This window comes from Lycorma delicatula, chromosome 9 (assembly GCF_047948215.1).
Source record: "Lycorma delicatula isolate Av1 chromosome 9, ASM4794821v1, whole genome shotgun sequence".
Lineage (NCBI taxonomy): Eukaryota > Metazoa > Arthropoda > Insecta > Hemiptera > Fulgoridae > Lycorma > Lycorma delicatula.
The window spans coordinates 56,877,954-56,900,852 of NC_134463.1; the positions used below are offsets into that span (position 1 = coordinate 56,877,954).

Here is a 22,899-nt window from a genome sequence, read left to right on the forward strand (position 1 = left end):
AGAATTTGTAAGCCTTAAAGAATTCGTAAACCGTAACTGTAATTTCTGATAACGATTTTGGTGTGACCCAAATCAGCTTAACTTCATTACTAGGTCTCTTCTTACTTCACTATAGCTAAACATGTTATTCTTATTTTAAGCAAGGAAGTAAAAAAAGTCAGAGAATTGCAGAAAATTGAATCCAAGAGTTGGCTCATTAAACTTATTAACTGGCCAATTTTACACCGTAATTGCAGTTTTTTTTTGTGCTGCAAGTTTTTCTTTTGTAGCTACTTTCATCGATGCTTTTCTTTTATAATTTTTATTTAAATTTTTACTTTATCTTTTACTGTTGCCCTTTACTCAATTCGTTTTTCTTCATTATTTCCTAATCACGTAATATTAATTTACATTTTTAATATAATTATTTATTTAATATTAATTATAATTAATTTACATCTTAATATTAATTTACATTACATGCTTCCATTGTTTATCTTTTAGGTTTTTAGTAAACTGGATACAGTTTCTTTTTCTACCTTTGATATTAAACCTTTTATTAGTACCCATTCTACAGTTAATAATTTCTGTAGCAGTTTCATACTATTATTTTGCTCTTCTGCATTTTTATGAAAATTTTACAGAATGCCTTTATTAAACAGACTTAAAATCTTTTTTCAGAAAAATTGTTTTCTATTAGGTTAAGCAGGTTAAGCAAATTAGGTTAATTTGGTTTAAATTGCTGGTACAAACAGTACAATTTCTTCTATTGATTTTCAAATGTATCGTCTTTTTATAAAAATGCTTTTTCTATCTATACTTTTGGTATATAGACATTTTCAATAAATTTCTGTTTTTTCCTCCAGCCACTATTCCGTCATATTTCCTAAACTTAATAAAAAAATGTTGTTTTATCTTCTTATTTTGTAATATTACTTTCTTTAATTAGGTCTTTGATTTTCATCATTCTTTCCCTACAGTTTATTTATTTTATGAGTTATAGATTAATGTAGTTATAAGAACTAATTTTTTTCTGTTTAATGTGATTAATATTTATTGTATTTTGCATGGTGTGATAATTACAATTTTTATTTTTTTAATCACATTAATCTTATAAATTCTGAAATTTTGCTTTTAATGTAATAAACAAAAATCTTTTTTTTTAAATGAACATTTTAGATTATATTATTTAATCGGGCATTATTTTACATAATAGAAAATGTCCCGTATCTTAATTTTGCTAATTATATATTTTTTTAAACCAAGCTATCTAGAAAATAACTTAAATTTTCATACAAAAAACATCTGTTGAGAAAAAAATTTATTACATACAGTTTGAAAATATATCCTTAAACTACTTTTTTTACATAGTCGCCAAATAGTCTGAGACGCTTGTCATATCTGTAGATTAGTTTCTTTGTCCCTTCATCAAAATTTTCTTTGTTTGCTTGATTTGTCAACCACTCATTGACACCTTGGAGCCTCTTCTCATCATCAAAGTGCTTAGTTACCAGCCACTGTTTCAAGTTAGAGAATTGATGGTAAAGTCACTCTGTGCTAGATCTGAACCATATACAGGTGATTGAAAAGTCATCCTGCAGTCAAGTAGATGTATTATGCAGCAATTTTGTGTTTTTCTAAAAGAAGTAACCCATCGGACACAAAACATATGTAACCCAACTTTTTCATCAAAAGATCAAAACCATATTATTACAGACTGCGCAGACATGTATTTTGAGTTTGCTTAAAAGATTAAAAATTAAATTCCTAAAAAAGCTTATTAATTATCTCAATTATACCAGTAATTTATTTGATAAAGGTTAATAATTATGATGAATATACAGTAGTAACTGCATAGTATGCAATATAGTGTAAAAGCATGCTGACAGAAATTTTTGACCAAACTAGGTTTACTATTAAAGACAATATCCAAAAATAGTTATTTTTAATCTTAAATCTGTGCTATTAAACTACATTCAAATAAAAAAAATACTATTTTGGTTATAATCTATAGTGAAAGTAAATGCTTGAAGGAGATATTTCGTTTATATTAAGTGGACTGTAAATAAAACAGAGTGATTTGAATTAACAATTATAATTTAATGCATTTTGCGATAATGTAATAAGATTGAATCCAACAAGCTTGTCGACTTGGCTGTATTGTATGGTTGCGTGTAACGCATTAACAATTTATGAATAAAACACATGTTAATTAAATACAAACAAATTATGTGAAAAGAACAAAAAACTAATGTTTAATATCACATGGTGCCAGACAGCAGCGTTGTTTGTACATATCGCCCACCAGAAATCGGTATGATTTCTTATTTCTATAAGTTCAAAAACGAAGCTGAATATAAAAAATAACAAACAGAGAAATAGTTAATAAATTAAACAATAATAAAAAAATGTATCAGTCACTGGTGGGTAATAGACATATCTTGGTCATGGATTTTTTACAACTCCCTATTGGTGTTTGAATTGTAGCTACTCTAACAAAGTTGCTTGGTCCAGGATGTATATCATCAATAACGATAATATTCCACTACAGTGGTGTTATTCTCTTTTAATAAAACTAGAGTTCCAGGTTGAAGCGATGAATGTTCAACTCTCTATTTGGAACGTTGTTGAAGTTGAGATAGGTAATTGGTGGACCATTGGTGCCAGATGGTCTGAATACTTTGCTGAACTAACTGTCATCTGTTAAACCTGTTTAAAGGTATGTCAGTTATATTAGGATTAGTTAGAGAAGAGGACCACCAGTTAGGAAGTGTCCTGGAGTTAGAGGTTGAGGATCAGAGGAAATGGAAGATAGTCAATATAGTAATAAGTTGCTCAAAGGCCAAAACTAAATTTCCTACCACACGTGTTAAATGATATTTCATTGTCTTCACTGCGGTTTCTTTCATAAGCATCTGAAATGTGAATTTGGAATGAAGTGCCATTGAATCTCCTTTTCAGACGAAACGTTTGCTATTTTTCTTCTTACATTCTCATTATTTAAAAATGTATACATTGAATTAAGTGAGTTATTGGCTCTGACAAAATTCATGCCATTCTCACTGTATAGCTTAGAACACAGACCTCTTCTTGAGACAAATCTTAATGCAGCTAGATAAAAATGCAGCTAGATAAAAATGCATCGATTGACAAATCACTGACTATTTCTAAATGTGTATAAGTTTGGTAGATAAGCAAACAAATAATGCAACATAACATTTTATCCTAATTTTTTAGCACTGCCCACCTTAACATAAAGGTCCTGCTTAGTCTATTCTGCAGTTAGTGAATGGCTTGTAATTACAGTGCAACATCTTGGCATTGTCCCATTAATTGCCGTGACTGTTTTGCCTTGGATCAAAAACATGTCAGACATTTGTGTAGAATTGATCTGATGGTGCTTTTACCATTGATTAACCAATATTTCTCATAAAGCTGAGAATGGAGTAATTGGATCCTGCATGCAAAAGCCTAAGATGTTTATTTTCAATTATTAATGTAGTTAAATTAGATTTAAGCAGAAGAATGATAGGATGCTTATTGTCAAAATTCAAATCGGGTAATTGCAATATTCCTCCCAGTCTTAGACAGCCATTTCCGTTTATGAATGGATGCAACAAATATATTTTGTTTACTTTGGATACAGATGAATTAGCGTGTAATTCTCTAATTTCAGTTTGAAAATGAATTTTTTAAGCCTGAATAATAATTGCATTAAAATAAATTTCTTCTTTCCAGTAGATAAAACTTGCTTACAATTAATTTTATTTTGACTATTTTTAAAATTTTTAATAAATATCATACAATAACACAATGCATTTATCATTTTTGGCATTGAGGAAAACAAATCATATAAATCTGTCAAACTAGTATATGTAATTAGTGATGTAGATTCATTATGAAGTTCATTTAAAAAATCCAATGATTCAAAATTAATTTCTTGAGCAGTTTTCTTATTCCAATTTTCCATTTGCTGGCCTAACCGAAAAGGACCTCTCCATTATAACAGATTATTTTATAATTTTATTGCACTCATTCCTCAAGAAATTATATCAGAAGGCTTTTCTTTAGAATAAACATGCCCCCATTTACAGTTTGCAGCAAGTTCTTGAGTCTCTGTCACCCTGTTGGCTCTAAAGGTTTCCCATTTTGTTGATGAGGCTACTGTTGAAGAAAGTACAACTGTAGAGTCTGTCCATAAATAATTACTATTTATAAAGCTCAAGAGTAATGTTTTTGATAATAAAATAAACAATTTATTATTATATAAATAATAATTATTATTATTATAATTCTAATCCGCATAATTCTAATCTTTGTGTGGAGATGCGTTTTATTGATGACACTCTTGATTTTGAGCAAAGGAAATTGACTGTGAGATTTCCCTGATCATCAGCTGAATATAGGCATATACAAGCATCATAGCCATCCTTTGATGCATGAGCGAATCCATGTAATTGTAAATCAGCTATTTTTCCTATACCTTTCATTAATCTTGGAACGCGAACTTGTTTTATAAATGGAAGCTTTTAATAGAGATCAGATCAAATATAAAGGATATATTCTGAAAGTATGTCGTCCCACTCCAATTTCTGAAACCATAATTTTTGCGTAAATATTTTGTGTAGTATAATAATTCGACCTAATAGGCCTACTGGATTGAATATGGACGATATGATTGCTAAAACTTTTCTTTTAGTGAATGGACCATTGTGATTTTTGTAGTTTATTTGAAAACACAATTTGTCTTTCTGATAATCCCAGATTAATCCTAAAGTATTATACTTTGATTAGAGAAATTAAATGTGTGATTAGTATTGTCCAATTCAGCCAGATAATTTAGAAGCGTGGGCTCATTTAAACACCACCATTTGCGTAAATCAAATCCAGTTTGTTTAAGGAGCAAAATTATTTCACCTTGTAATAATTATATTGCTTCATTTAAATTATCGCAATCAGTTTCAGTCATCATCATAAAATTCTCTAGAGACTATTTCTGAAGCCTTTGAAAATTTTTGTGAAATTTCATTAGCTAATTGAATTATTCATGTTGTTGCAAGGAATGAGGCAGATGCAGTTACATATGTGACACTGGTCAGTTGATAGTGTTTATTGCTTTATTGTTTGAGCATTGCTACAAAATCTGTTGCTAGTCATAGTCTTTCTGGTCAACAAGCACTGCCAGTACATTTTTGCAACATCTGTAGTCATTGCATAAACATGTGTATTAAAACGTAAAACGATTAATATTAAATCTTGTTGGACAGCAGGTCATGTCATCAAGGTATCATTGAGTGATATTCTATTTTCTGCCTTGGCAGATGTATCAAAGATTACTTGTTTTTTTGTTGTAGTGCTATTTTCTTTAAACACCATATCTGCCACACTGTTTATGACATGATGTGGTAGATAGTATGGATTCTCAATATTGTTGCTACATGTTGAATAATTCTGCTGTATTGATGGTGTAATTAACTGCATATAACAAGGTTGTAGGTATTCATTCATAAAATTGTTGTAATCAATTTGTAGAGTACTGGCTTTGTTCAGTTTTCTCTCTAACGTCAGGAATCTATGTTGGGCATTTTTAAGAGAATTGCCTAGAGGAACATGGTTCTAAATTCTTGGTAATCGCACAATATATCTTCCATCTTCATCTGCCTCAAGTTTTCTGAAAAGTATTGTTCACGTAAGTTGTCTTCTTTGATGTGAGTTTTAGTTGCAATCTCTTCTAATTCCCAAAACTTCTTCAATTGGGAATACTCTATATATCCTGTATTTAGTGAGCATTTTTTGGTGCTATGAGATGCTTGTTTGCATATCCAGCTTCAAGTAAGTTACATGCAACTATATAATTGTCGACTGTAAGTGACAGATTTTTAATTAACTGCCATGCAGAATCTGTCAAGGATAATACTAAATAATGAAATTTTTGGACTAATTTTAACTTATCGTTGTTTTGAACAATTGCACAGAAAAACTCACTAAAGGCTAACCAATTTTCATAAGAACCATTAAATTTTGGTAGGCCAGTTTGAGGAAGAGTAATTGATTGATCCGTTTTTTGAACAACTACTATTTTTAAATGAATAGACGAATTTGAGGGCATGACCCTTCATGATTAGAATTTAATATTTTTTGCATTTTCACATGAAGATTATAGAATATATCTTTCATTTCTTTCCTGTCTGCTTCTCCATTTTCAACATTATATTCTAAAAATGTTTGGATCTCATCGTATTTATGCCAGGTCGAAAATTAAATGATAGAATTTGACTTGTAACAGTTAAATATTTTGATTTTCCATAATAAGAGATTCCATAAACATTTTTAGTCGCGTTATGGAACCCTTAAGCATACCCCTTTGACAACATTTACTTTTATTAGCCCCTTCATACATATCAGACAATTTGTATAATTATAAAAATAAAAGAGTTAATTATGATTAGAATTTTTTTGTAAATGATATGTTTCAAAGAACAAAGCTGAACGGCATAATGAGTGATGGAAATAATATCTAGATTGTAGTAATACCAAATCAGCTGATTTCATCAAGAGTTACAGCATTCAAATCCTAATAAAGGCAGTTACTTTTATACGGATTTGAATACTAGATTGTGGATATCGGTGTTCTTTAATGGTTGGGTTTCAATTAACCATACATCTCAGGAATGGTTGAACTGAGACTGTACAAGACTACACTTCATTTACATTTATTCATATCATCCTCATTCATCCTCTCAAGTAATACCTGAACGGTAATTCCTGGAGGCTATACAGGAAAAAGAAGGAAAAAAGGTTATAGGCTTGGATTGCATAATGATAATCTGAGTATAGGATACAAAGTCAATAACTGGGTAATTAAGGCCAAAATAGTGATTGAGATAAACAGGCATTAACAGTATAAGTAATATTTGCTTTAAATAGGCAGTTAGCTTACCACATGGGAATGCAAGACGCCTGATCACAATGAAAATACATATATTACTTACGAATTGCAATCAGCACACAGCCAGTTAATTGTTAGCATACGATTCATCACAAAGGCAACACCAATTAAACACACAGTTTCACGTTTACACATTTCATTGTTTCTGATGCCGTGAAGTGGTGCTTTAAAATATTATTTAGTGTAAGATCTCTCTTAGGTCATTCCCCGTTAACTGTCTCTAGATTCTTCTGCACAGTTGGATATTTCATTTCTTTCTTTTTGTTTTTTAATTAGAAACAGAATTTAGGTACAGTGTTAAATTACGCTCATGATTATAAAATTTAGTTGATTTCACTATGTATTAAATTCCAAATAACCAGCTCGAAGGAACAAAGTATGATTCGTTAGACTGATTAGAATTAACAATTATAATTTAATACATTTTGCAATAATATAATAAGTTTGAATGTAACAAGCATGGCAACTTGGCCGTATTGTATGGTTGTGTGTAATGCACTAGCAATTCATGAATAAAACACATGTTAATGAAATGCAAATAAATTATGTTGAAAAGAAGAAAAAACTAATGTTTAATATCACATGGTGCCAGGCAGCAGCACTGCCTGTACAGGAGAATTAAATAGTTGATAAAGATGGAATGAAGGAGAAAATTTTTAGTTAAGGAAGGTAAGCATAATATTATTATTAGAGTAACACAATATATATTAATAAATATCTTTTTTCTTTTATTTTTTTTAAGGGAGTTACAAATTTATATTATAGTAAGCAATCAAATGTTAAGCAATTTTAAATAGGAGGGGGGCTATTTTTTTTTGTTACACTTTTGAATTCTGTGTAATTAGTTACCACATATAAAATAGCTAATTATTTGTCTGTACTGAGGATGGCAGGACAATGTATTTTCAGTGTTTAGTTTGAGAGAGCTGCCTATAGACTGATTTTTAGATAATTTTTTCTTGTGCAGTAGCTGCACAACATGCTTAATGATGAAGTATTGAATAAGGCCTCCTAATCTCCATCCCAAAGCTAGTACTTCTTTGGTTTCAATTTTTGCCTTTTCAAAAATAACTATCTGGGTTTTTTTTGAGCTGAGTACATTGGTTAGTATTATTACTTCCCATTTGAGTACTTTACAAATTATTGTTTTCTCTGATGATATTGTTAAACATTTTAAATTCATGTCTGATTTTTTAAATATTATTTACAGTCAAATATAGGGGTGGGTGGGAAGTCCCTTTATGGTAGTTATGAAATTATTAGCCTACAGATGCAGCTAGGATTTTAGATGAATCTAGAATGTCTGATTGGTTCCACCATGTTAAAAGCACAGCTGTATCTGGCTCTATGTTGAGTTATTCATCCACAACAGCATGTCAGGGGTGATCATTTCAAACGCTGATTGAACAGCATCCTGGAGCTGCTCGTTGTTATGTATCTGTGTTTTCAGAGCTCTTTTTTTACAAAACCCTAGTGTGCATTGTAAGGTGTGGTGAGAATCAGGGCTTCTTGTTGCCAAGGCAGTGAGTAGTAACCCTTCTGACCCACGTCCAATCCTGTGAGTCTGAAAAATTTTATTGAAGTGTCTGCAGACATTCAAAGCATTTGTGCTGGAACACCATCTTGTTAAAATTTAATGATGTCAGTAATCCTTTTTCCATTAATTATGGAAGCAATCCTTTTGCCATTAATTATGGAAGCAACCATTCATTGATCATTCTCAGATAACTGTGTTGATTAACTGCATCATCAAACAAATAAGGACCAAAGAGATTTCAGCTGTCATCCCAACCCAAATCATAACATGAGGTGGATGTCCGATTTGCTCAAAAAAGTTAGGACTGTCTTTCACCCAGAAAAAAATTGCATTTCCTCCTGTTGCAAAAGCCTTCTTCCATGTCAGTAAGGTTTGCCATGATTGTGGTGATTTCCCAAAATGCACAAAGATTCATACATAATGTTTTACCAGTGTGTATGTGGTTGTTTGTGGACCCATAAACAAGCTAACGAATGCTTAACAGTGAATGCACTCGTATCCATCATTGTTCTACACACTACTACAACTAAAGTCATCCCACCACGAATGAACATACCAGAGATCCTCACCATGGCTTATCCTCCCCACCTTTTCCAGCAGCAGTGAATGATATCTGTGGTGAGAATTGGTAGCAGTAGATCCTGATTAAGCAATCCACCGGGTTGGTGGATTGGCCTTTCATCCATTTGGAGGTCCTAGGCTCAAATCCCAGTCAGGCATGGTATTTTCACCTGCTACTTGTTATTCATTTCATCCTCTGAAGCAATACCTAACGGTGGTCCCGAGGGACCACCGTTAGGTATTGCTTATTATGACTACGTGGTGGGTGATCAATTTGTTACTAGCCAAATGACACAGTGAGATCTTGGGTATGATGAGCTGCATGTAGCCAAGCATTATTATTAATCAGTATTATTCCCATACTGAGTATGTCACGCCTTCTGTTTTGGATTACACTGTAGTCAAGGTCTCAAAATATGTTTACATTTATCATTTCACCCCAAGGCAGAAAATCAACAAGCAACGGTCCCTGTCTATTCTGAAATAGAGTGTACATGAATTTCCATCAAACATTGTTTGCTTGAACTTCACTTTCTTGAGAGGTGTTTAGTGTTCCCATTCTATGGACTGTTATGACTGTTGCAATTTCGTGCCCAGCAAGAGCACAACTTCTGATAATTTAGGCATACCTACATAGTTTCATAGGGTGCAATGGTGAAGTTAAAGAAAATTCATTACACATTGAAATCATAAACAGTCTGTTGTCACAGACTTTTCCATTAGCTCTCTGGACCAAATCATTAGTAATGACAGATTGTTGCCCCTTCCTGCCTCATCATGTACGTTTGTATGGCTCTCTTTAAATGCCCTAATTAGTTTTCTCACCATTCCATCAGACATATTGAAGTTATATGTGTACCCTTCACTAATCTGTCAATGTTTTTAGGCCACTTTTTTTACATTTTGCATTTAATTACAGCTTGTATTTCACAATCAGTGGCACTGTCTGTAGTGCCATTTTAAACATGCACAAGAAACTGTAAACAAAGACTTTATAATCACGTAATATTAGCAAACCAATAAATGATATTTTGCTCACTGCACATGTGCGAAAAGGCAACAGCCATGCTGCAGCGGACATATATCAAAATATTACTTATTTACAGAATGTACCTTGTGGTGATTTATTCATAATATATATTATTTATAGCATTTATTCATATGCTATAAATATAAAATAATGAAATTAGTCACACTGAACACAGAGTATATAATAAAAATGATTATGTGATATTTACACTTTATATTTTATTATAAGAATAGATTTATGAATAAATAATGAAATAACAGAAAAATAAATATAAACATATAACATTTTTAAATACTCTGTAGTAATGTTTATTATAAGAAAATATGTCTTGAGTAAAAATGTTAAAACAGCTTTAAATATAAAATGCTTAAAATTTGTTATTGCTGCTGTTATATTCAACGTTTTAGTGTTCCCTTGTAATCATTTGGTTTGAGATAGATGATGTTCGCGAAACAGCATTTTTTTTAATCTTGCAATTTCAATTTTCCATAATGCATGTTCTTTAATTAATGAATCAGTCTCTTTAAATTCACAGTGAATTTGCTTTTATTTTGTTAGTCTGTAACAAATTGATCATTGGATTCTTCTACAACTTGATTATGAATAAAAAATTTGTACTAATTTACATCTTTCTTCAGAATAAAATAATCATTAAACTTTTTAGTTGCAGATTGTAACTTTTTCTTGTCTTCATTTTCACTAAATATAAAACTATTAAAAATGTATAACTCCATTTTCCCCTTAAGATATTAATAAATTGAAATCAAGCATTCATCCTTGTTTTCCAGTGTTGCTTTCCAATGTTTTTTGGTCTCATTCATTTTAATTCTTATCTTCATAGTTTTGTTATGCCCAGAATTGATGTGAATTGACACTGTAAACAGATGACAATGATAAAAACTTTCTCTACAGCCATTAATGGACTGCTTTAGTTCATACTGTTGACGTGTTATATTGCTTTTCTCATATTAACCATTATAAGCTCATGCTTTATATGTATTATTCTCAAACATTCAGCAAAATTAAATTTTAAAGTAGTAAAACACAACATACTACTTAAAACTTGTTCTTCTGATACCTTATATGTTCGAACATATTTAATTATACTGTAATTATGGGTCATGGAATGAATTTAGTTAATGAGACAACATGCTTATAAACCACTGCTTTATTGAAAGTGGTGTATCGTCAGTGTTATCAGAAGTAATTGGTTAAAAGGAAATTCTAAAATTTCCTTTTGAAATTATATTATCGCTTGTAAGTAATATTTCTTGTAAAATTTTAGATTGATTTTAATGTTTTTTTTTATCTGCTTTATATATTTAAATCTTTTTGATTTATTAAATTTATCAACAGACATCGATGTGTTGTTTATTTGAGCTTAATAACAAAATCCTATTTCTGTGGCAGAATTATAAGGTCTTAGCCTTTCATCCAGAAGTTCTGGGTTCGAGTCACAGTTTGGCTTGGCAATTTTTTTACCCACTATAAAACAAATTCATTATAATTTATTGGCAGCTGTTACAGGACACAGGCAGAGTAAACAGAATATAGAGGAGTTAATTGCTGTTGGGCTTTCTCTCTTTCGTCAGTTATAAAGTCACCACAGCTGTACATTGTTAAGAGGAAACAGATTGTAGGTATTAAAAAACAGCATGACAGCCAAAAGGGAGTATAAAAATTATGCAAGTTTAATTTTCAGTTTTTATCTTGTATGTATGTTAAAAAAGGTAATAATTCTTTTATTTATATTCATTAAAATGTGTTTGTTATGTTACAGTGAAACTAAGAGTAAAAAAACAAATAAAAAAGTAAATATGGCAGAAAGTGTTGAAGTTATACCAAATGCTGAAAATGGTGGAGGTGGTCGACTGCCATCAGAAGCAGTTGAAGATTTAGAAGCAGAAGAGAGGAGAGAAAGAGAAGAAAAGAAAAGGCAGCGTGATCCACCAGTTGTATTTCGGGAGGCTGTGGATGTTAGTAAAATTTAATATTAGTTTTCTTTTATCTGCAGTAGAGTAATTTATATTTTACTATTGAGAAAAACTAATATCTTTTTTCAGTAGTTTATCTTTAAAATATATTTTTTCAGTATACATTTTGAATGTTGTTGAAAGCATTGGTAGAGTTATTTAAAATTGGCTTTTTTTACCTTTTTTCCATTTATAGAAAATGATAAAAGTTGAAAATGATAAATTTCACATAAATTTTGCCTGAATTTAATAAAACAGCTTTCCCACCTTTTATTCTTTTCAATATGGCATTAATTTTTTTTTTTAACTGAAAGTATTAGGTTAATACTGGAGTTGTATTGGGGAGTAATATGGAGTTGTTATACTGGGGAGTAAATCCCCTGATTTATTCCCTGTTGACTTCTACTTGCTTCCTGAATTGAAATTTTCACTGAAAGGAGAACTGATTTGATTCATTTGAATGTATCCAGGAAAATATGGAGAGGTTTCTTAACACCTTAAGAAAGAAAATTTACAGGAATGCTTCCAAAAGTGGAAACACCATTGAAGTCTGTGTGTTTAGTCGGAAGGGGATTTCTTTAAAGGAAATGCATCACAATAGCCTGAAAGTACTGCCAGTTTGAAATTACAAGCCCAGTCTTAACAAGCTGTTTATAAATCTCCAAACCTGATTTCCTGGTTTCAAACAAAATTTGACATAAATTCGTATTTCTAGGTTTTCAACCATTTTGCAAAATCAATAATCCCAGACCCAAAAACAGTCTTCACTCACCAGAATATTACTCTCTACTGAACAATGATATTGTGGTGATCTTTTCAGGATATTTCAGACAAAACAAGCTTCCCCTTCCACACCCATTGGCAAGCAAATCTACCTTCTTGTATTGAGCAGAGGTGGCACCTGTCTTAGAACTTTATCATACCTCATATAAAGGTGAAAAAGACAACATGTAAATTTTTTGATACAGCATATTAGTATATTAAATGTTAAACAACATAATATTGCCAAATACATAAAACTTTGACAAAAACTGTTCACATATAAAATATTCACAGATCACGTACCAAATGATGTATCACCCAAACTTCATCACATACCTAAGGGATGTGCTGACCATGTTTAATATTAGCTCTAGAATCATCTGCTACAAAGCTAATAAGGGAGCTGCAAAAATGTTTTGAAAAGATCTTCTGGAAGTCATATAAATTTAGAAATTAGGTTTATTTAGTTTCTTTTAAAAAAAAATTGTTATTTTGTCATATTGTTTCTGTTTACTTAAAAATTGTGAAGACATTTATTTTGTAGATTAATTTCTGTAATTATTAATAATGTTTATTTTTTTTTTTTTTTTAGATTAGAATAGAATTTGATGCTCTAGTTGGAATGATAGATGGTAAATTATCACCTGAAGAAATGCAAAGTCTTGAAGAACTACACCAATATATGTTGGAAGATGAAGGATCATGGGCGTTAGGAGATAGTTTTCTTGCATTTATTGGTAATTATAAAAATAAAAGTGTTTTCAGAATTTAATAATTGAGCATTTATTAAAAGAAATTTATCCTTTAAATTTTGTAATCTTCTATGTAGTTATTTTTTGCAGAAAATTAATTTAAAAAATTATTTAAAATTATATTGGCCTTGTGAGATATAATGTAATAGTAGTTATAAATAACTAGTTTGAAAAGTTGTCTTGTTAAACATCAGCTGATTTGAAAAAAAATGGGCTTTGTTAAGCCAAGATGAAGTGGCTCTAACAAGCCACTCACGCCGGCCTCCATGACACAAGTAGTAGCATCTTGGCCTTTCACTCGAGAGATTCCAGGTTCGAATCCCGGTCAGGCATGGCATTTTCACACGCTAAAAAAATTGTCATTCACCTCATCCTCTGAATTAATATCTAACGATGGTCCCTAAGATGAATTTTCCAATTATTAAAGCCTTTATCAGTGTGAAGAAAAACATGAAATTGTGTATTCTGAAATAAAGGTTTTATTTTTATGATTATTTTAATTTATTGTCCATTTTTTAAACTTTAATTATTACTTATTGTGAAAGCATTATTAAGTATCTTTTAGTATTCAAAATATACAATAAAAGTATGCACTTTAGTGTGCTTTTGCACTAATTTTTTATTAACTTTTTAAAAAATTTATGTTTCATTTTACAAACTAGATCATCGTAAATATTGATTAATATTTACAATCTTTGAATATTTTATATTAAATATATGCCAAATTTTTACATTAACAAAAGCATCTTTCTCACTTACTAAAAAAATTACCCTATTCTAGCCTACTGTGCTCATATTCTTAAATTACATTGTATAATTCTGTAGGCCGTTGTGCCTTCATGAAAAGATTACAGTTTTGATATCATCCATAAAAAAGGACAAGTAATAGTTAAGAGGTTCCTGGCTTGTCCCATATTCTCTGCAATTACACTGTTTAGCTGATGCTCATATAGACTCACGAGTGTGCAAGTGTCAGATTCCAGGTCAGTAAAATTTTGAGTGTTTAATAAATGTAATGACATAAATTCACTTCAGGAATTTCAGTGGTTTCAATGTAAGATAACCTGATATCTGAGATTACAGTTGTACTGGAATTGACGCAGTCTTTAATAGCAATTGAAGCATCTCTGTGAAGTAATTTGGCTTGGGTTAACATAAAGCATTATTTTTCTTCCTAACAAATCACCCTTAAACCCATTGTTGGAGATAGATTTGTCCAACATTAGTCTTTTCGTTTTGAAAAATTAGATATCTATGTCCACATTTTTTGTTGTCTATTTTTCAACAATTTCCTAAAAGGTAATCTGAACAACTCTCTTGTGAAAAATTGTTATAACCTGTAATAAAGACCACATTCGTATTTAGTTAATCTGCATAAAATTTTCAATTGAGTTCACATATGCATGGGAATATATAAAAAAAATTATATCAAATGGCAATATACTTTTCTCGAATCATGGTACCTTTCCTTGTTGTTGCATTTAGCCTGATCTTTTTTTAACCATCTACCATGTATTTCATACCTAAGTACATTTCATTGCTGTTAATAAAAATACTCCATATTACGTAAAATAGTAAAATACCTTTTTCACTTAAAAAAACATACTCTAAGATGTCTTTGGATTCTACTTTGCTTATAAACATGAATAGACATGTCACTGTGGCAAAATGAGTTGTACAGTCTACTGGGAGGTCGGTCGGCTTGTTGCACTATATGAAAAAATGAGCGATAATAAATTACAGGTTGTACAAGCTGAACTGGCAAAGTTCCACACATACAAGTATTCATAGTTTAGAGTGAAGTATATAATTTTCTTATCCTTGTCTGTTAGAACCCTTTTTCACCTAAAGTTGATGCTATAAATCTATGAAAATTAATCATTTTTTTCTGTATGAAAAAAGTGTAATATTTCATTATCACTCAGTTTATAGAACAGATTACTCACAACAACAGTTATAGTAAATAACTACTAGAACAAAGTAAAATAACATATGATGCATAGGCTGGTTACTGTACGGTTGTGAGTATTATTGCAAGTGAAAGTTGAAGAGTGTAATGTATAATACCACATCTATGTGTTCCTGGTTGGGTTATACAAGGCATACTTTTTTCTTTTTCTGTAACTATCATTGATTGCAAAAGATGAAACCTTATTATATTTTTCCATGTAGTCTTGTTACAGATTATTTATTGAAAGATATAAAAAATATTAAAAGATTGGCAGTTGATATAACAGAAAAGAATTCAACATTAAAAATTTCTTACTAAAACAGTATGCATATAATGTATATCAATATTAATATATTATAGCTGATGGTTTTGATTATTTTTACTTTTTAGGTAGACTATTACATGATAGAAATTTACCAGATGAAGTTCCAGTTAAAACATTAAATGTTTTAGCATGTGCTGCATTAAAAGATGATGTAATATTGCTTCTTCATCAGGATCGTAGGGAACACATTATAATGAATTACGCTCATGATGTTGATCGATTACCTCTCGAACAACAAAAAGCTCTTGCTTTATTTGTAAGTATCAGGGTTTTAAATTAGTAATTTTTCATTATTTTTGCTTGTGTATAATAAATAAATAAATAGACTAAAATTGCTACTGTATAATGCAAAGTGTACTACCTAAAGCAGTTCATATCACTTTGCTGTTGAGAATAGATCCAAGAAATGACATAGGATGGCTAGTCTTTTCTTAAACTACATTGCTCTTTCAAAAATTATACACGAAGCTTATTTGTGAAATGAAGATTAAAATAGTTTCACGATGCCTTCTTCTTTGATCCAATTATATTGTAGCCAGCATGCCAAACCCACTGAAATCGAGATGACGCAATAACTTTACCCTGTTCATTACAGGAGCAGACTGTTAAATGAAAATCAGTAATTTCAAACAAACAAGACTACTCTGATACTGAATTTATACCTTAACTACAGGGATGAATCGTAAGAAATACAGAGATAAATAATGTGAAGCAACAAATTAATTATTTTTTTTCTATTAACAGATTTACAATACCTCTACTGAGAAGAGAAAAATTGGATAATGTCTTAACAGAAATATCTTTTTAATTAGTAGAACTGCTGTTTAAAAATCATGAATGCAAGGCAGCTGCTGAATGTACAAATTATCAATCATTATCACAATCATTTAAGACTGTGTATGTTAAACTTGATTTTTATTTGCTTTACATTGTGTTGAACAGTATGATGCAAAAAACAGTTTTACAAAATGTGTTCTTCACCTTCATATATTCTGAACACTGATTCCACCGCCAAGCGGTGGAAACAGTTCGGTTAAAACAATTGTTGTGTTACTCTTTCTTGGGAGTTGTCTAACATAGTTATTTGTAATTGCTTTTTTTTAATTTATGTTTCTGGTAATTTTAATTAGTAATTTAATTAAAACTAATTACTAATTATAGAAAAAGATAAAAATATCACATAGTAGCTGTCATGCAGGGCATGCGGTCATGCAATAACTGAAAAATAGTTACATTGTATTTATAATTTATAGTCAGTATACTAAATTCATCTGCAAGCAGTGTTTCATAAAAAAATGAGATATACAAAATGATAAAAATAAATTAAAAAAATAAAATAAAACTAAACAAAATAAATAAGTGAAAAAATGTAGTCTTATAATATTATAAGTAACTATAATTTTTATAAAAATCTTAATGAAAAATATAAAATATAGGAAAAATGAAAAAAAAAAAGAATTATTAGAAAAATTGGGTCAATAAATAAAATGATTTTTCTAATTGAAATCATTGGTAATTTCATGGCACACAGTTAATACATTTATTATTGGCATGCCATGAAAATCACTAGTGATCTCATGCATGTTTTTTTATTATTTGATGTTAGTTTTAAATTTAATCTTATATTCATAAAATATTAGGATTTTTCTCTTTTCTTCTACCTTCTGGGAAACGCCTGCCCATATATAACATTTCAGCATCCCATGTGTTAAAGGTTATTTACCCATTCTTGGAATTTTTGTTCACCTAGATACGTCTTAAAATTTAATAGTTAGTCAAATGTGTAATAGTATGTAAGTGGTAATAGTATGAAATTTATTAGAATTAGTTTTCACAGAGTAATTTTTGAATAGTGTTTGTTTTTTATGACTATCTTTCTGCAGTTTTTACCTTATTGTTCTTAGTTTTGTTATGTTATATTTTAAAATATGTAGTGATGTTGCTGAATTTCTTCAACATTTGTGTAGAATTTAAAGTGATGAAAGATTAAAAGTGTTATCTTGTGATCTTGGTTATTTATTTTTTTAAAAGAAAAAGAATAAAATATTTTGTTGAGAATGATTTGTTTAACCAGTAAAAAGTATAAATAATTAACAGAGATTTGATTCTCCAATTGGTATTGTTTGGGTTTGATCATGTGAGTACTCTTGTCTTAGGATATCACAAAACATACTTAAAAATGCCATCGTTTTATATATTTTGAACAAAGTATAAACTACTTTTTTTATATACTGATTTTTTAAAAATTGTTTATTAATTAAAAGAATGATATCCTTGTTTCTGTGGTAAATATTGAAAATTGAAAAAAATATAAAAACTCTAGCTATTAGATAAAAATATTAACCTTATTAACTTATATTTTTAGAGGAGGGAATTATTGATTCTGTCATAAGAGATTAAAATTATTTCTATCCTGATAATGTTTCATTTTGAGAAAAATAATTATAAAACATTTTAAGACAAAAAATATTAAATCAGTTGAAATTATGAAAGGTTTCTAGAAATTTTTGTTTAAGAGACACGATCAATCAACCCAATCTTTTAATGAGATTTGTATGCCGTTTTCAGCCTAGTAACTTCTTATACATTTTCATGTCAGGCTAAATTGCTAAAATAAAATTTTATGAAATATCATATTTTTTGGACTGTTTTTTCCAAATAAAAATCACCATACATTTTGATAAAAAAAAATAGCATTTTAATTTTTAATGATAAAGAATTTACTTATTTTTCTGATATTGTCACACTTATTCCAGTTTTCTTACAATCTTCAAAACATTTGTGTAAAAGATTTTTTATTGTAGTCATTCACTTAGGGATTTTTCATCTATTGTCATAAATTGACCTTTTAATGTTCTCTTAATTAGTGGGGACAAGAAAAAGTTGTAGAGTAAGTTGTCTAGAAAATACAGTGGCTTCAACAGCAGTATAGTGTTATTTTTGACTAAATAATCACAGATTAATTTTGAAGTGTGAGTCGATTGAACTCTGTGTGCTTTTTTCAGTTTAGGTCTTCAGAAAACTTCAATTGAGATGATCAGACCTATGTTTTAATATCATAATTGAATGGTCATATTTCATTATGTTTTACAATATGTTAGAGTAATTCCAAGTCAACTGAGAAAAAATTTAACCATTTTGGAACAGATTTTGCTGCTACTCATTTAATACTCAAAAGTGTAAGTCAAAATTGTCTTCACTCGAGTCATAAGAGATTCCCAAGTTTACAGCAAATTCTCTAACAGTAATTTTACGATTATTGATTATAATACCCTTTATTTTGTTGATATTTTCCATTGGTTGTTGATGTGTTGATCCAACAATTTTGTTGTCTATACAGCCTTCTTGAAGTCGTTTGTACTACTCGTAAACCCTTGGCGTCAGTGCAATATTCTTATGAAAAGCCTGCTTCTCTAACAACTTTATCCCATTTTTTACATAAAATTTAATACAGATCCTTCCTTTTGTTGTTTTCTAACAAAATCACCTTTCACGGTGTGTAGATAAATCTACCAGATTTGAACCAGTTGTCTAATTTTGTTGAAAATATTGATATACATTATAGTCAGTGCTACCAATGCATATGACCAATGCATATGAAAATACATGTGATGAACTTAGTCAAAAACATAACACACAGAATTAAAAATATTCAAAAACATAACACACAGAATTAAAAATATTCTCATTTTTTATCACATGTTGTTTTTGTAGAAGAATTTTCCTAGTTTTCCTCCTTTGTATTATACCACTCCCTCACAATTTTTTTTTATCAAAAAATTATTACTATCACGTTCCATAATAAGTTACCTCATCTAATTTCATGATTCTAACTCACTATTTGTGAGATGTGAAACCAAATAGGAAGATTTGTACATACACGTGCACTTATTTATTCATTTAGAATTTTATAACCATTTTTTAATTAATTGTTTGACCCCGGAACCCTCAAAATATCTTGATATTTTCCTCAAAATTGATAACTCACATGACTTCATCGTCACAACTGTCATATCTTTTGAATGTATGTAGATGTAGCTGTATTTACTATTTTTTTAAGTGATAAATCAGTTTGAAATTGTAAATTTTGTAATGAAAGAATTAAATGTGTACATTTTTCTATGATTAAATGAATAATAAATTACTAAATAATAATGTTAATTCACCATTATCCAAAAATATTTTCATTATTAGCTTAGGAATAAATTTATATATAATTTTATTGTATACAAACAAGGCCAAAACATTTTATTACATTAGCTAAAAGTAAACATTATTAAATGACAGTATAAATAATCTCAATAAATGTATGTTTATTGTATTTCCTACACGTTATTAATGCATCGAACAAGAAATGAGATATTTTTTTAAAGAAATTAAATATTATTAATCCCACTAAATGGAAAAAATTGTGTTTTATACTTTATTAATACTTGATTTTTTATATATGTTATTGTTTTGAGATCCAATTAATTTGACATCAGTTATAGAAATGATTGAAAATTATGTATAAAATAACTGTTGATTTTTTTTCTTAGTATCGATTGACATTTCAGTACAGGTATTTTATATATATTTGTGTAATTTATAGGCAAACTTAATTTTATTGTAAGATGGAGAAATGGGGTTTTGGAAGAAAGAAAATTTTAATTAAACTGGTGATTGTTGAAATTGTAGTATCTGGAAGAGTTGAAAATAGGATGTATTTTATGCATGAATTTCTATAATTCATTCTGTAATTTTTTTAGATAATTGAAACTACCAACAGTGACACAGAAAAGAACAAATTTTATTATACTTCAAAACTTTGTATTTTCCTTTTTAAAGGTTTTTAAGATAACTAGTCCTTTTGTAAAAATAAAAACTACTATCTTTTGTAAAAAGTACTACAGTCAATGCCAAACAGCCATATGCATATACTATAAAAAACTTTTCACTGTAGGTGTATAGTATTTTTTTTTTTTTAATTAAAAGATTCCAGTGACCATTTGGAATGGACTGTACTGACAGTAATCTTTATATCTTGTGACTTTTTACAGATGTGCAACCTATTTGAAAACCTTAGCAGTTCAGAGTGGATGTTATACATATCAGAATGGCAGTTTTGTAACCAAAATATTAGCAATATTAGAGTTACAACGAAAGTAGCAGTGAATTCATTATTATCAGATAATGCAGATCTTAAAGATAGAGGATCTGCTATTGTACATAATTTGGCCTGCAAGGAGGTAAAAACTGTGGTCTGTATCCACAGATGTACTATGCAACTGCAGCAAGCTTTTCTATTTTCTTTTTTTGCATTTTTTTTTAATATCTAATTTTAATGATATCTTTTCCTGTAGTTTTATTATAGTTAATAATTTGAAGTAATCACCTTTACCTTTCCATCATTAATTATACTGAATAATATTTGCATCAGTTGCATTGTAATATTAGTTTTAATATTTGGTAATGCTTAATATTTATGCTTATGATTTAAGTTGAAATGCGTGTAATATATTCAGTGTGTTATGTAGGAAATTAGGATTTTATGATGTGCATACAATAATTTTATATGTATATACTTTTCTTAGTTTAGATCTGGTGTTATTTATACCTACTTAAATAATGCGGAAGTATATATGACATAGGTTTATATAATAACATTATATACTTTATCATGAAGTGGCCAAACCGTATTATTATGTCCTACGTTTATAAAAATTATTTAACATAGTACAGTATATATATATATATACACTTGATATTTATTTCTTCTATTTGTTGATTCAGTTTTATATGAATATGCCACACTTGATATTTCTTTCTATTGTTGATTCAGTTTTATATAAATATATGTGCTCGTGAATTTTTAAAAATATTATATAGATTATCTCAGCAAACTGCTTTTTATATATGAGTATATGTATGCATTTTAAATGACCAAAAGTTTATTTAAAATGGTTACAACTAGAAACTTGAGAAATAAACTTATATATAAACAAATATTGTTATTGAAATAAAAATAAAATAAAATTATGTGATTCCTAATTATAAAGTTCTTAATCACAAGCAATTAAAAACTTTCCTTATGCGATTCCTAGTCAATGTAGCTCCAGCGCAGTTAATACGAATAAAAACCTTTTGTTGTTTTTTATGTAGCATCTTATCAAATGCAATAATTCTTTTTTGTTTCATAGAGAAGTTACTCCGATGCTCCATGTTTTAATTCTATCAGATTAAGTAAAAGCTGTAAAAAGTTTTTTTTTAATGAAAAATTACACGACGGCTTATAGATTTTTTTAATTATCACTGTTGATAACTCTGGATTGCTCAAGTGTTATTGTTTAGAGCCTGATAAAATTATGAAAAATAAAATAAAATTTTATAAAATTAAGTATAAATATGTGGAATTTCAAAAAAAGTTGAATAATTTTAAAACCTGTTCTTAGTATATAAAGTTAAAAAAAAATGTTTTATAAATTTAAACAAATGTTTATGATAAGGGACTGTGGAAGGCTTATTACCACTTTCCAGAGAGCTGACACTTACAGTAATTTTTCATACATTGTTTCTTTGAATTCCTTGCCCAATTTTTATGATTAGTTTCTTACCTTTTGGACCTTCTGTAAATGCATTTTTTTAATTTTATAGGACTACTCGCATTTAAAAAAGTAAAATATTTTAAAATAAAATTGCTAAAAACCCAACTAAACCAACTTCAAAAAATAATGACTTAGCTTAAGAAATTTAAGATAGTTTTGATTTTTTAAAGTCTGCATTAAATTAAGAGTATTTAGAATATTAAGTTTTTTTTTTTATTTGGACCAGAATTTAAAAAGTTGAATTATAATGTAGTGTGATTTTTCAGTTCTGTATAGTTAAGGAAATTTAAAATCATTTAAATCTCATTTTAAAATATCCATTATCCATTGATTTGCATTTTCCTATGCATATTTTATTTTCATTCTTGGATTAGTATTTTTTTTATGTATAATGTTTTAAACTTTAGCAGGTTTTATTCTTTGATATTTTTTTACCTTACAGAGCAACACATATTTCAGGATATGTCTTATGTTTTGTCATTGTGTTGTTAAAGAG

The 22,899-nt window shown here is 29.1% G+C and overlaps 1 protein-coding gene across 10 annotated transcripts in view; it reads left to right on the forward strand.

The window, feature by feature from the left end:
- Positions 1–22,899, forward strand: part of LOC142330480 (uncharacterized) — a 133,598-nt gene that overhangs the window by 100,943 nt on the left and 9,756 nt on the right. For 9 of the 10 annotated variants that reach the window (XM_075375749.1, XM_075375755.1, XM_075375748.1 and 6 more), the window contains 4 exons: positions 11,837–12,032; positions 13,384–13,528; positions 15,885–16,075; positions 20,859–21,047. In XM_075375749.1, coding sequence (XP_075231864.1) covers positions 11,837–12,032; positions 13,384–13,528; positions 15,885–16,075; positions 20,859–21,047 — 721 coding nt within the window. Of the gene's footprint in view, positions 1–11,836; positions 12,033–13,383; positions 13,529–15,884; positions 16,076–20,858; positions 21,060–22,899 lie in introns of all 10 variants that reach the window. The other variant, XM_075375752.1, reaches the window with a different exon arrangement.